The sequence below is a fragment of the Manis pentadactyla genome, chromosome 15, assembly GCF_030020395.1.
Source record: "Manis pentadactyla isolate mManPen7 chromosome 15, mManPen7.hap1, whole genome shotgun sequence".
Lineage (NCBI taxonomy): Eukaryota > Metazoa > Chordata > Mammalia > Pholidota > Manidae > Manis > Manis pentadactyla.
The window spans coordinates 56930280-56946182 of record NC_080033.1 but is presented as its reverse complement, the minus strand read 5'-3'; the positions used below and the strand labels follow the sequence as shown (position 1 = coordinate 56946182).

General features: G+C 35.2%; 1 protein-coding gene across 4 annotated transcripts in view; it reads right to left on the bottom strand.

The window, feature by feature from the left end:
- Nucleotides 1-15639, bottom strand: part of NFAT5 (nuclear factor of activated T cells 5) — a 132220-nt gene extending 116581 nt beyond the window's left edge. For 2 of the 4 annotated variants that reach the window (XM_036897789.2, XM_036897790.2), the window contains exon 1: nucleotides 15250-15638. In XM_036897789.2, the coding sequence (XP_036753684.2) occupies nucleotides 15250-15322 (73 nt within the window). In that variant the 5' untranslated portion in view covers nucleotides 15323-15638. Of the gene's footprint in view, nucleotides 1-13471; nucleotides 13526-15249 lie in introns of all 4 variants that reach the window. The other 2 variants (XM_036897788.2, XM_036897787.2) reach the window with 2 other exon arrangements.
- Between the last annotated feature and the right edge of the window lie 264 nt (nucleotides 15640-15903).

Sequence of the window (15903 nt, the reverse complement as noted above, 5' to 3'; positions counted from 1 at the left end):
TCATAAAAAGGAAAAACTCCTGCTATTTGTGTGACAACATGAATGGAACTTGAGGGCATTATGCTAAGTGAAATAAGACAGATAAAGACAAATACTATATGATCTCATAAGCGTAACCTAAAGAAAAAGAACTTACAGATACAGAGAAGAGACTAGTAGTAACCAGAGGTAGGGGGTAGAGGGTGGCATGATGGGAGTGGGAAGGTGAGTGAAATGGGTGAAGGTGGCCAATGGTACAACCTTCCAGTGATAAGATAGGTAAGTTCTGGAGAGCTAAGGTACAGCATGGTGACTATAGTTACCAATACTGTATTGTACATTTGAAAATTGCTAAGAAAGTAAATGTTAAAGACTTCTCATGACAAGATGATAAATTTTAACTGTGTGGTGATGGATGTTAAGTAAACTTATTGTGGTAATCATTCCCAATATATACATATATCAAAACATTTTATACACCTAAAACTAATGCAATGTTATATGTCAATTATATTGCAATTAAAAAAAACTTTATTTTAAACATCATAGGAGTAAAATGACCAAAAAAAAAACTCCAAGCAACAACAAAAAAACACCTCTTTTGACTCACAAATCTCTTAATTCAAAGACTAATTCCTAGCAAAAAAAATACAAGTGTGGTAGTCCCAAATCAGTGTTTCAGATGCTACATTGCTCCTGGGACCCTGCAGTAATAAAAGGCTAAAAAAATTCCTACTCAGTGTTTTCACACATGAAAGACATATGTACATATTTTAAATCTGTCTATAAATAATATTGTTAAATATTGTTAAGTCCTACTTCCCACTAACATATTTTTTAAGTGAAATCTGTTCCTGGAATATGACAGTTAAGAATCACAAGATTAATAGTTGTTGGAGGGCAGGGTTTAACAGGAGTGATCCTCACAAAACTCCACATACATACCCCACTTCATTCTACTAGAATTCATGGGAAAGTATGCTAAGTAAAAGAGGTGAGAAAGCTAGGTTATGTAGAGCTGTTGTTGAGCTACTTCCAGTTCTATAATCAACTGGTTATTCTCATCTGTGGGGCACAGACTCTTGAAAACTTTTAAATTAAGACTTACCTACCAAAAAAATAATCCTTCCAAAGATACAGAAAGAAAAAAAGTCCCATAGGGAAAACTTACGTTTTCTGATAAAATCATCAGGCATCATCTATGTCAATAAAACTATGGTCACATCTCTAGCTTTATCAATTATCCATGATGGTCCTATTATCTATTAATTTAACTAACCATTCTAGTTTTTCTTTTCAGTCTGTAACATGTAAAAATTTCTCTAAGAGAATTTTTGTTTACTATATATTACAGTCATACATTTGCCTTACAGCTGTCCCTTTCAAACGTCAAGGGACATTTCTTATTCAAGTATTCTGGATCTAGGGAACACATCCTTGCAGCTTTATTATCTAAATCTTTGTCTTTACAGATTAAATATCTCCAATTCTTTAAAGGCCTAAGTTTCTATATGAATTGAAGCTTTCTACATGGTTGTATATAGCTAGAGCACAATCCCTCTCAAACTTTCAACACCATTGCTTCCTTCTTTTCTGGATGTGGTATTCATTAATTCATTCACTCAACAAATATACCTTTATACCTTTCACGTATAAAGCCGCAAGCTCTGAGAATATAAGATACAGTCACTGCCCTTGAGAAAATAACCACCCAGTATAACTTTTTAAACAGAACTGGACTTTCTAGATGTTCTTTATGGTTTACAAAAGCTTTAATTCAATAGCTGATTCTAATATTATACAATTATCTTGTCATGGTTTGGGTTTCTTTTCCTGAATACCTGCATAATCTAGTACTTTAATACTAAAGCTCTCAAGTTTTGAGAGACCTTTCCTCAAATTATTTCCATAATTTTATTAACACTTAAAAACAATGATTAAATACAATACAAGTTGGTCATGGGTATGGTAGTAGAGCACAGAGAATACAGTTAATGAACCCGTAACATCTGACTATGCTGATAGATAGTAACTGCTCTAGAAGGAGTGAGGATTTAATAATATGGGTAACTGTTGAACCATTATGTTGTATAACTGAAACCAAGATAAGATTGTATATCAATGATACTTCAATTAAAACAAAAGAGTAAAAAGAAAATACTTAAGAATAAATGTTTTAAAAGAAGCACAAAACTTACTCTCTGAAAACTAAACATCTTTGAAAGAAATTAAAGAAAACCTAAATAAAAGGACAGACTTCCCATGCTCACAGACAGAAAATATTTAATATTAAGATGGCAATACTTCTCAAACTGACCTACAGATTCGATGCAATCCCTATTAAAATCACAGCTCACTTTTTTGCAGATATTGAGAAGCTGATCCTAAAATGCAAATGGAAATTTAAAGGACCCTGAATAGCCAAAAAGATCTTATAAAAGAAAAAAATTGGAAGACGCCCTTTCCAATTTCAAAACTTATCTCAAGGCTACAATAATGAAGACAGTGTGGTACTGGCATGAGAAGAGACATAAAGATGACTGGCGGAAAAAACTGAGTCTAGAAATAAACTCATACATTATGGTAAACTGGTTTTCAACAAAGGTGCCAAGACTATTCATTCAGAGGGAAATAGTAGTCTCTTCAACAAAGTGTTGTGGCAACTGGGTATCCACATGCAAAAGAATAAAGTTGGACCACTACCTCATACCATATACAAAAATTAACTCAAAATCGATCAAAAACCTAAATGTCAGAGCCAAGACTATAAAACTCTTAAAAGAAAACAGATAAATTTCATGACCTTAGATTAGGCCATGGTTTCTTAAATATGACACAATGGATGAGCAATGACCAACAACAAAAATAAAGTGGACTTCAATAAAATTAAAAATGTTTGTGCACCAAAAGACACTACCAAGAAAGTAAAAAGACAACCACAGAATGGGAGAAAGCTTCTGCAAATCATGTATCTCACAAAGGATTTGTATACAAAATATATAAAGATATTACTCAGCCATAAAAAAGGAAATCTTGCCATTTGCAACAACATGGATTGTCCAACAGGGAGGGTATCATGCTCAGTTAATAAACTATGCAAAGACAGACAAATACCATATGATTTCACTTATATGTGGAATTTTAAAAAAAAGAGGGAAATAATAGGCCCACAAACAGATGAACAGAAAAGTTGAATATGGGGAGTCCTTTTTTAGAAATTGAAACTGGTAAAGATAATAATAAGCAAATCAAAGCTAATAAGTAGCTGTCCTTCAAAACGGAATTGTAATTAGCAGTCTTAGAGAATTTGTTATGGTTCTCTTTTTTCCAGTTGTTAAGTAGCAACAGACTGTTGGTTACCACAGGGAAAGGGGTGGAAGGATGAGTGAAATAAGTAAAGGGGATAAAGAGGTACAAACTGCAACTTCTAAAATAAGTTAGACATAGGAATGGAAGTACAAAATAGAGAATTTAACCAATAATATGGTAATACCTTGGTAAAATGGGGTAACTACATCTATTGTAGCAAGGATCAAGTATACAATTATCCAGTAATTGTTGTACATCTGAAACCAACATAATATATATCAACTTTATTGCAATAAAAAATACAAAGAACTTTGACAACTCGACAATAAAAAAAAATAATTCAATTTTTAAATGTGCAAAATCCTTGAAAAGACATTTCTCCAAAAGACATATACTAACAGCCAATAAACACATGTAAAGATGCTCAACCTCATTAGGTATAAGGGAAATGTAACTCAAAACCACAAGAGACCACCACTTCATACCCACTTGGACATCTATAATCAGAAAGACAAATAATAACAAGTGTTGGCAAGGATGTAGAGAAATCAGAACCTTCATACATTGCTACTGAAAATGTGTACTTGCAACCACTATGGAAGGCAGTTCAGCAGTTCCTCAAAAAGTTAAACATAGAGTAACCATATGATCCAGCAATTCCACTCACAGGCATTTCATCCAGGAGAAATGAAACATCTGTATGCACAAAAACATGTACATGAGTGTTCGCAACAACGCTGCACACAATAACCAAAATGTGGAAACAACCCAAATTCCATCAACTGATGAAGGATGGATAAATGAAATGTGTGCTATATACATTTAGAGTATCACTCATCAATAAAAAGGAATGAATTACTGATATATACTACAACACGGATGACATTTCATCCATTATGAAATGGAAAACATTATGCTAAGTGAAACAAGGGAGCCACAAAAGTCACACATATTATATGGTTCCTTTTATAGGAAATGTCTAGGACAGGAAAATCCATAGATATAAAAAGTAGACGAGAGGCTGCCAGGAGCTGGGGGTTAGGGGAAATGGCGAGTGACTCCAAGTGAGTAAGGGTTTCTTTTTGGAGTCATGAAAATGTTCTGGAATTATACTGGTGCTAATTGCAGAACACTGTGACTGCACTTAAAAAACACTGAATTATATACTTTAAAGTAGTTAAAATGATAAACTTCATGTTATATGAATTTTATCTCTATTAAAAAAAAAGATAATCAGGAGCTAGGTCTTTAAGAATTTGGATTTCATTATAAAGCCTATGGATATCACTAAAGTATTTTAAGCAAGAAATATGATTAGATTTGTTTTTTAGGAAGATAAATCCTGCACAATATAGTGCTGTGAATACCTAAACCTTAGTATGTAAATTTAGCAACATCAGATTTGGGTGTTCAGAAGCTTATGCTACTAAAATCCTGGTTCCTTGATACATCTTGGGTTATGCTTGCCAAGTAATTCATCTCTAGATATAAATTTTTATTTTGTTTATTTAACAAATACTTATATAGTGCTTACTATGCGCATTAGAAATATGAAATCATCTAACATTCACAAAAAAATCTGAATCCTTTATCCCCACTTTATAAAAGGATAAACTGAGTCACAGAAAGGTTAAGTAACCTACCTAAAATCACAAAGCTATTAAGTAATGCGTGTTTTTGCAACTGGGTCTTTATTTATAAGCTCAATAAATACGTGAGACTTTGATTTGCTTATTATTATCTATACCAGTTTCAATTTCTAAAAAAGCACTCCCCATATTCTTCAACTTTTCTGTTCATCTGTTCTCAAGTAAGTATGCGCAAATTTTTCTCTGTGCAGAATTTGGTGTTGATTCTATCCTTTCTTGTTAAGTTGGTTGGAAAACATTTTCAAGAAAATTATTTTTTAGTTTCTATTTACTGTATTTTACACTATGAATGTGTTATTTGTGTTTACTGTAGTACAGTACTAATTTAGATAACTAATGACATTCTGTTCAACTACTTCATTGCTCAATTTAAAAAAAAAGCAATAGTGAGTTGTTTAAAGGTATTAAGTAGTTATTTTATCCAAACCATCTGTTATTCAAATATTATAAGTCTTCATCCTGTACTCAATATTACAGACAAACTAAGAAAATGAAAAGTTCTTTAAAAATAATTACAAAAGTCAAGCTATATGTCTAATTTCCCATTTACTCACTCTTCATTAGCCCAATATTCTAGAGAATATGATTTAACAATAAAAATGAAAAAGATTATAGAAAAAAACCTTGAAGTTCACAATTTTGTAAAACTTACTCAAGTAAATTTTAAATTTATAGTGTTTCTAAAGACTTTATACCTTACAATTATCTAGGTGCTTATAAACTGAATATTTACACTTGTGAACAGTATGCTTTATTGTGAACATCTACTTTATTATTATTCATTCTATTTTACAGTAGTATTTTTTTCAAGTAGTGTCAGAAGGAAAACTCAAAAAGCAAGTTGCTACTTAAAAACAGGAAAAAAGAGAACCATAACAAATTCTCTAAGACTGCTAATTACAATTCCATTTTGAAGGACAGCTACTCATTAGCTTAAGCCTATGTTTGGATGCTTCATTGCTGTACGACACTTTTAAACACAATGTGTTATTGTAATGAAAACTTTAATTCAAACAAAGTACTTAAGGCTGTATAATCAGGCTCCCACGAACACCTTTAATTGTTTCATAATATTGCTAACAGAAAGTATTTTAATGTCTAATGTCCAAAGTAGCAGTATAGTATATAGTATATATTATTACTGGAAAACTTGAATTTTATTCAGAATTAGTATTTACAATACACAGCGAAGTACAAGATAGTACTCACTTATATGGGACAGAAAGCTCCCATTGTTTTTATCTTTATGCTTAACCTATAGAAATGATCAGAGTAAGTACATAATCCCTACATAATCTTCAACTTTATGACCCTCTGAAGACTTGAACTGTTTTAAATTTTTTCAAGTTCTAAACTTCTATTTGCAATCATTAAGCACAGCAGCAAACTATATGTTTTGGTATACTGTGGTATACCATGCACAAAAGTATTTTCTTATTAACAAATAAAAAAACCATATTAATTTCATTCCCAATCTAGACTGAATTACAAAACTCTTTAAAACTCTGTCTTACCACTGTTTATTCACATACAATCTCTTCTACTAAACTGTAAGCAATAGGTGGCGAGAATCTATGTGTAAATTCATTCTCAGTGAATGAATAAGTAACAATATTATGACTAAGTAACCTACACTTACACATAAACATCAAAAATCATCCCTAAAAAACCACAGTTGGCTATATTATAGAATATAGGAATATTTAAGAGAATAAAAAGATATCTTTATGTCCTTTAAAAAAATAGTTTTCCCTTTTAGGTTATGGTGGTTTAAGAAAACAAAGTTAAAGAGAAAAAAGTACACACCATAATCCATGTATATGAAATTCTAAAAAAAGACAAAACTAATCTAAGGTAAGGAAAAACAGATCAGTAGTTGCTTGAGGGGCTAGAGTTGATAGAATTGACTACAAAAGAACAAGAGGTAGCTTTATGGGGTGACTGAAATGTTCTCTATCGTGTCTGTGGTGATTACAGAAATGTATACGCTTGTTAAAAACTCATGGAAGACTCAAAATGCGTCTATCTCTATACCTCTATAAGAAGGATTTGTTTTAAAAAAAAAAAGATGGGGTGGAGAAAGAATAAAGGAAGTAACAGCAGAACCAACTAGCAAAGTGTAGAGAGTACAATGAGAAAATGGAGACATGGGTAGAAGGGGAAGATAAAAGGGACAGTGGAAAGAACCGAAGTAAATTAATAGGGCCTTATGCAAAAATATCACTTCATATAGCATTTTATAGTTTTCAAAGTCCCCTAACGTTATTTCAACTGTTCTTCCTCATAACCATTAATTAAGTAATCAAGACTGATAATGTTTCTTCTGAAGAAAAGGGATGCTTACATGATTTTTTACAAGGTCGCAAGACCAAACTAGAATTAAAATGCATATTTTCTAATACCTAACAGAATTTTCAGGAAGTACAGAAACACAGATCAGCCCATAGCAAGAAACAGAACTAACTTCTGAGGCTCTCTTAGTACTGTTTTTTTCTTCTGTTGCTCATCTCTTCTCAAATTTGGTTAAGGTCTAGAAACATACCAGCAGAAATGGGGTACAATGATTTCTGTGGTTCCATTAAACTACTGCCAAAGAAAGCAAGAGCCCATGGCATCCTCCATTTCTAAAGTAATTCTCCTAGATGGTGGCTTCCTTATTCTTTCCCTTCTTTTTACTTCGGGATACTATCAACAGTTCCAGACAGAGGTGGTTTAAGTAGTGATGTATTTCAGCTAAATCTTAAAGACACCCACTATTTTTAAATCGAAGACAAGCAATGATTTGCTAATTTTAAGTGTTAAAATATTCCCAAAAAGGATCATTATCATATTCTTTACTGATTTTTATGTGTGACTTATACCATTTCTCTCATTACTTATGCAAGGTGTTTCGCTAAAGAATCCCATAAAAAGTACTCTTTTGATACCATCTAAATAGTAATGCAATCTTATTAGGGGCCCAAAGTATATAATACCAACTATCAAATGTTTGTACTGTAAGAGTGTCAGTATAAGCTCAAAACTTTGGGGTAAAATAGCTGTTTCAAATTCCAGACTCCTCCACTAGTTATGTGACCTTGGGAGAATCAGTGATTTCCTCTATAGCTACTGTACCTTTGCTCATTTATGAAACAGAGATAATGGTATTATCTCATAGGATTTTTTTGTAGATTAAATGTGAAAAATATCTGCAAAATGCTGTACATACAAACTGCTCAAAAAATGTTTTCAACTATTACTAACACTGAATTTATTCTTTCTTTTTTTTATGCACACTGCTTCCTTTAACATGTCCTACAAAGACTGTTGTTAAGTAGATTTTCTTAAGCTAAACTAAATTTACAAAGAGCAATCAACTTAGCTAACTATTCAAAACTTTTTGTTCTTGTGTCATCTTCAAAATCAAGTACCATATTTATGAAAGAACTAATCATACATTTTTGAATGGGAAAGAAAGCCAATCAATATTCATGGCTGGCCAGCCATAATTATCATCACCTATTTATCAAATAAATATTAAAAATAAAAGAGAAAAAAACTATTTTTCAATAGTTGTTAAGAATAGGAGTAACTGAAAGATCTAACATAGCACAACTTTAGTTCAAACCATCAAAAACATAGGTCCTTTATCACATTAGATTTTACTATATTTGGAAGCTGAAATCATCATGTTAGTTAATCCATAAAGAAGATTTCTACCTTTTCATTAAAGTACATGTTTAGAGCTGGTGTATATTATACCTCATTAGTTTTTTAACCTTGATTTTTATTAAGACAACAGCAAATAAAAGACACATGAATCTCTTTAATGTAAGTTGAAGTAAAATTTTAGCAACAAGAAAAGCCAGTAACATAAGTTAATAAGCAACATTTCCACTGAACAATGTCTTTTACCTCTCTCAAGTTAACAGAGGTCTTTTATCTCTCTCTCTACATAATCAGGCCTAAGTACTGTCTCAGATTAATTTGATCTTCTAATTTTTTTCTAATTACCTGTTATTCTTAATAGAAAATATAATATAATGAGTCAACTTTTTCTAATAACCAGTGACTATTTTTTATATACAGTACTGATCACAATGAGAAGTGTTTTTCTGTACCACCACACTTTTATGTTTTAGGGGGCTCCTGGAATAATAACAGCAGAGTCAAGAGTGAATTAAGAGAAAGCTAAGAACTATCTGATTAAATACGAATTTCTATCTTCTTATTGTAATAAGCAATAGAATTCTAGTACTGAATAAAAATAATAAAAGCTGAGTTTAGGGACATAAAAACAAATGGTAGGAAATCAGGGAGAGATGGATCCAAGAAGCACAAGTTAGATGAACTAGCTATGACTTTTGTCATATGTTTGAACTTCATTTCCATAATTATTTCCATAATAATTTTCATTTGCTAGACATACATCCATGGAGATTAACAGATACTAAACAAGAAAAGAATTCAACAGACTATTCTTAAGGTTAAATATTTTCCAAAAGCCTTTCCAATAAGATACTTTCATATATTTCATCATATAAGAGTTAATAGCCAAACTACCTAGGAAGAGAAATAAATCAGGACTAATGGCAATTGAGAAATATTCCAAGAAGTCAGTAAAACACTGCTATTATTTTTAGGATTTGAATTTGTGACCTATAAAATATAATTATGCATGGTACTATATCAAACAGATCGGCAGATGTAAAAAAAAAGTAGTTTATTTTCCTATTAGTAGTTTAGTTTAACTCATTGCATTATTTCATATTTTCTTTAAAAAATCTTGCAGTCTTAAGTGTTTGATTTATACCAGCATTTGCATATTGTTTAGATTTTACTTAAATAGTTCTTCAGTTTGATCCATCATGTAATCTCTTAACTCATCTTTTTAAAAGCATTTAAAAATTTTAATCCATTGTTTTTATTTTTTCCTATTTGCTTATATTATTTTTCCTGTTTTATCTGCTTTTCTACCATCTTATCTTATACTTCTATATTTCTAGAATGACCTCTTAGTTATTCTCATTTGTTTACTTTCATTTAATTTTTATCTCAGTTTTTCATATGGCAAACAATATATGCCAAAATCAGTATTTTTTTAGCATAGAAAGTGTAAGTAATGGCTCCTTTTTCTCTGTAGATGAACTTTTTCTCTAGGTGCTCCAAAGAATCCTCACCTTCAAATCTTTACATCTTAACTGTAAACGATTTTATTTTTCTTAATATATACAAACTATCTTCTTAAAGAAAGTAGGGAAAATGCAAAAATAGAATCCCAAAGTAAAAATCTGTGTACAGACTTTTGTCCGGATTTTTTCTATGTAGTTTATTTTTAATGTAATTGCAAGAGTATCTTTTTTATTTACTTAAAGAGTTTCCTGTATAATTATGAGGTCATCAGAAACATTATTTTAATGGCTACTATGTATTACTGCATCAACAGCGAGACCCTTTTCCCACTGACAGGCAATCACCACATTAAATAAAAGGGCAGTAACAGCACTATATATGTTAACTACATTTACTGTGGTGATCATTTCCCAATATATACAAATACTGAATCATTATGCTGTGAACTAATAGTATATGTCAAATATACCTCAAAAAAAAAAACCTCACTAATTTCCTATTCTTAAATTATAAAAAGTAGCAGGAAGAACCAGCACTGATAAGTAGAATACAAACTTAACTGAATCATGAAGAGATTTTGAATCTGTTTTTAAAGCTTAATAGTCACCCAATGGAAGGTTTTCCCATCCTGTTCACCTAAAGAATGAACTTAAATTTGGAAGTTCTACAAATAATTTAACAAGTTGTATGATAATTAAATTCCCCACACTCTAGGCTGTTTTTAATTATTAGATAGAATCTAGACTACTGATGTAAAGCATACATATATATTACTAGATAATACTTCGTATTATGTAACATAAGGAGTCAGTGCAGTATAGTAAATAGTTAAGAGCGCAGACTCTGAAGTGAAACTACCTGAAACTACCTGAATTGGAATCTTGGCTCTGCAATTTATCAGGAGTGTGACACTGGGTAAGTTACCGAACCTCACCCATGCCTTAGCTTCCTCATTTGTAAAATGGGATGATAACCACCTCAAAAGGTTGTTACGAGAATTCACTGAGTTCTTATTTTTAAGTTCCTGGGACATAGTAAGCACTATACAGATGGTTGTTTAAAAATATTTAATTTGACTAACATTTAATGGGCACTTACTAGTTTAAATGCTTTACATGTATTTGCCTCAAAAATCTTCACAACAACCTATGAAGATACTATTATTGCCCCCATGTAAAAAGAAAATAGAAGCATAAAGGATTTCATGACTAAGCTGAGGTCACACATAAATATCAGAATAAGGATTTGAACCCAAGTCTGACTGCAAAGCCTACAATTTTAACATAGATTATAACATACACTATACACTAGAAGCAGTAGCCTCCTGCTGTACTACATCTTGAAGAGAAGGCAAGGGAGACATGACAGACTTTGCTGAAATAAACTGAAATATGTATTTCCTAGAATAAAACAGAGTATCTAAAAAACTAATAAAAGAAGTATCACTATAATACAGAACTATTTATATATGAGATGATATGATGTCTATATTTGTTTTAAAGTAATACAGGTTGGGGAAGGGGTGAGGATCAAAGAAACAAGACTAGATATACATTAATAACTATTAAAGCTTGGTGATGGTTATAGGGGGTACATTATTTTATTCTACTTTTGTGTATTTATTAAAATATCCATAGTAAAAGGTTAAAAATAGAAATAGGGTACACAGATTTAACACTGTCATTATATAAGCAAAAAATTTTATGATACCCTGTATCAAAGATATAAAAGGACATGACATACTTGATATTTACTAATTTTACAATTTGTATATAATCTGCTAGGTCTTATTTTAAATAACTGAGCATCTTCTCAACCACAATTGAAGTATTTAGGCACAAACATGTAAATATACACATTAAATGGTTGTCTGCATTTCCATCAACATATTAAAAATATTTGCTTAAATAATTAACACTCATTTTTTAATTTTCTTTCTCATGCCTGATATTTTCTGATTATGACACTCTCTGGTTTGTTGCTCAGAAAAGAATGGATTTGTACAAATATGACTCCACAATATAGTCACAAATTGAACATATGAATAAAAACCAGAAATGCGCTTCACTAAGAAACACTTCTAAAAATTCCTCACCGCAAATTGTAGTTGATTTTCATACTAATATATATCTATGGCCTTCTTATAAGTATAAATGTAATCAAAAATTAATCTGAGAACATTTTATATGCTCTAAATTACAATTAAGACAATTTGGCTAACCCAAAGGAGAAAACCAACATTTATTAATCCAGACACTATACAAGGCATTTTGAAACACATTAGCTCACTAAATTTAAGAGATTATATAATTTTATAAAAAGAACACTAAAGTTTAGAAAGGTAAAATCACTTGCCCAAGGTAACAGCTATGAAGTGGCTAAACTGGCATTCAAACTTCAGCTCAAGATTACAAAATATATATATATTCCCCCACCAACTACACCAAGACTGCCATATGGGAGGCAAACACCTACACTCAAGTCACTGAAATAGTTAGGGCTTTTTTAAAGTGGACCACAAATAAGTTACTGCTTACATATATATTTTACAATGGCAGCTTGGCTTTGGGTAAAGAGAAGCAACTAAAACACAAAACCAATGTTTCTGCTACTGTGTGAGTTTTATTTCCAAGTCTCTTAATTTCAGCGTTAGATTACTCATCTCTATAACGGGGAAATTAATATGCTTGTTGCCCAATTCCAGGATTACAAGAATCAAAGACGACATATGTGAAATCACTTCAAAAGCTACAAAACCACCACAAAAAGACTCTTTTTTGTCTTAAAATGCTCAAAACAACACAAAATAAAGTTTTCTAAAATAATTGTCAGCTGTTTAAATTATTGTACACATTCCATTAACATTTCCAGAACTGTCTAAAACCTTTTTTTCTAAGCATAACCCAATCATTATCTCTATTACTTGGCTTTCCGTATCCTAAAAAATAATTCAGTAGTAATGACATCAATGCTTTTGTAATAAATAGTCAATATACCAATTTGAAATGCTCAGCATATAAAAGTTCTAAATTCTCCAAATTTTCAAACTAAATATGTGTTCGGCGTCCCTCTTTTAAAACTGTATTCATGACCTTAATGTTTGAGCCTTTTCAAAATCAGTTTGTTAGTAAAAAGTCAGATTAAGACCTGGAATTCTAAAGTAGAACACCCAAATAATTTTTTAATGATTTTGTGGGGGTGATTTCAAGTGATTTCAAAGCAGATCTAATAACTAACAAGTACATCAACACAGCAACAAAATCCAGTGAAACATTAAGCTGCTCTAAAAGAAGGATCAGGCTCTTTAGGAGAAAACTCCATTGTATGAGTTTGCAAAGTTTCACACTTTCTCGTATTAACTCCATTTCAGAGAAAGCCTTTGCATACTCACACAATATGCTTTAAAATGGCACTTTGCTGACCTTCCAATAGTCCAGCTCTATGAAAATTCTGTGATGGGTGTAACTTCAGAGAATCTGAAAAACACAAAAAGCATTAAGTATATTTATGCTGAATGAGTTAAAAAAAAAAAAAAAAGCCAAGGCTAGCATACATCTCTTATATAACTGTCACGTAGTTTTTAAGAGCTAAAGCCCTTATTTGTGAATACCTTCCCTGCAAAAGAAAGATAAACTGACTCTACAATGGTCTCTTTGCTTAGATTTTCACAGAGCATTTGTTTCACGGAAAATTATCTGATGATTACTGCAGAAACGGTGTTAATGTCTTAACTATTTTTAGCACCCGATTGTACCACATTAGCCTTCCTCTAAGAATTATCTCTTGATACTGTCTCTTCCTTCTGAAACTCAAAACTGCAATATTTCCAAACTATTCCAGGTAATGCCCGAAAAACATCCTACAGGATGGTGACTGCCAACTAAAGTCATCAGAGCAACAGACAATGGCTACAGTTACTAAGTAGAATTCTGTACAAAATCGTCTGTCTATAAAGTCCGGTACCTTCCCGAGTAAACCGTCTCAGTCTTGATTCACTTGAACTATTTAAATATACTAATGTGAAGCTTAAGTCCTCATTTTTGGAAGGGGTAGAATTAGCGATGGATACATGAAACCAAAAACTGAAGAAACGCTAAAATTCTCAGGAAGGAGGTTCACAATGGCACATAATTTCTTGTAAACATGATGAAATGAATAGCTAATAACCCAGATGTCTTCTGCCTCCTCCCAGTGATTTGAAAGTGGTGAAGAGTGCAGTGGGAGCATTTTGGTTTGATGCCCCTTGCACCGGGAACTTGTTCTAACACATTCTTGCAGAGTCCAGTATAGGAATTTAACCCCAGTATAGATCAGCTCGTGGGTTAATATTTTAGATCCCGGGAATCCCCTTCAGGCCTTAGCCAAAAGAGTCTTAGAATGAGAATCTCTGTCCAATGCCTCCCCCGGTCCCTGCCCCTGCACTAAGCCCACGAACTGCAACGAAAGAGAAAATTCTCAAAGGACAGCGTCTGTGCCTAAGCTGGTACCCTTGGGAGAGGAGAGGAACAAAACTGATCCAGAGAGAGCACCTCTATCCTTGTGAAAGAGACAGAGAGGTAATTAGAATGCCACAGACGTGGAAAGAGAGAAAAAAGAATTCAGGCCCTTTCCAGCAATAAGATGACGAGGAATGGACGCCTGGTCGAGGGGGGGCCGTCCCAACAAGGGGAGGGAGTGGACTAGGCCAGAGGGAGAGGGGGGTAGAACCACCGCGCACAAACAACCTGGAGGGGGAGAGAAATGGTGACCCCGCACCCAGAACTCGCTCCAGGCCTCGCCGGCCATTTGGGGGCAACTTTGCCGGGGAGGATGGTCGTGCTAAGGGAAGCCGGGGCACACCGATCGTCGCAGTCCCAGAGCGGGGCCCAGTCCGGGGTGAGTCCCCAAGCGGGGGAGGCCGGGGCCGGCAGCTCCAGGAGTGTGGCGGGGCGGGTCACGCCGAGGGACGCTCAGAGCGGCTGGTGCCGCAGAGACCCGGGGGACGGCGGCATTCGGGCCCCGTGCGGCCGGCGGCTCCGCGGGGGAGGGGCCGCCACTCCTCCGGCTCCTTCCACCACCACCCGACCCCCAACGGCTTCTCCCCTCAGCCCCCGGAACGGGCCGACCCGGCCGGGGCCCGGCCGTCCCCCGACCGGGACCCCTCGGGCTCCTCCGGGCCGGGCCTCCCCGCCCCCACGCCCCAGCCCCCAGCCTGACTCACCTCGCGAGTACAGGGACTTGGGCGATTCCAGGTCTAGATCCGCGCTGAGCAATGAGATGAAGTCCGAGGGCATCGCAGCTCGACCCAGCCCGGCCCGTGGGCAGCGGGAGGGGGGGAGCGGCGGTGGCGGCGGCACCTCCTCTCCGGGACCGCGGGCACCGAACCGGGGGAGGCGAGGCGAGGGCGGCTGCCGTTGCCTCCTCCTCGAGGGCAGTGACTTCCACCCGGCGAAGGACCGAGAAAACGGCTGCGGGGTGGAGGGGAAACTCCACGGGGACTATTCCCGGCGACCCAGGAGGGGGGTTCAGGGCGGGGAAAGGGAAGGGGGAGAGCTGGCGGGTCCGTTTCGTGCTTCTCCTCAGCGAAAACTGACGGTCGCAGCCACCGCCGCCGCGGCTGACAGGAATATGTGCCCCGCCCCCGCGGACACTGCGCAAGCGCGTAAGGGGGGGCGCTCCAGAGCTGGGAAGAGCCGAGGCGCTCCCGGAGGGCGGGGAGGCGCGCCTTAGAACAGCATCAACAAGGGCTCCGCTTCCTGCCGGCGCGGCCGGGCTGCTGTTCCCGAGCGGGGAAAGGGCCCCGCCGGCAGGGAGGGAGGGAGGCTGGGAGGTGTCCGCGCCTGGGGCCCCGGGGAGGGGAAAGGTATTTGCGCTG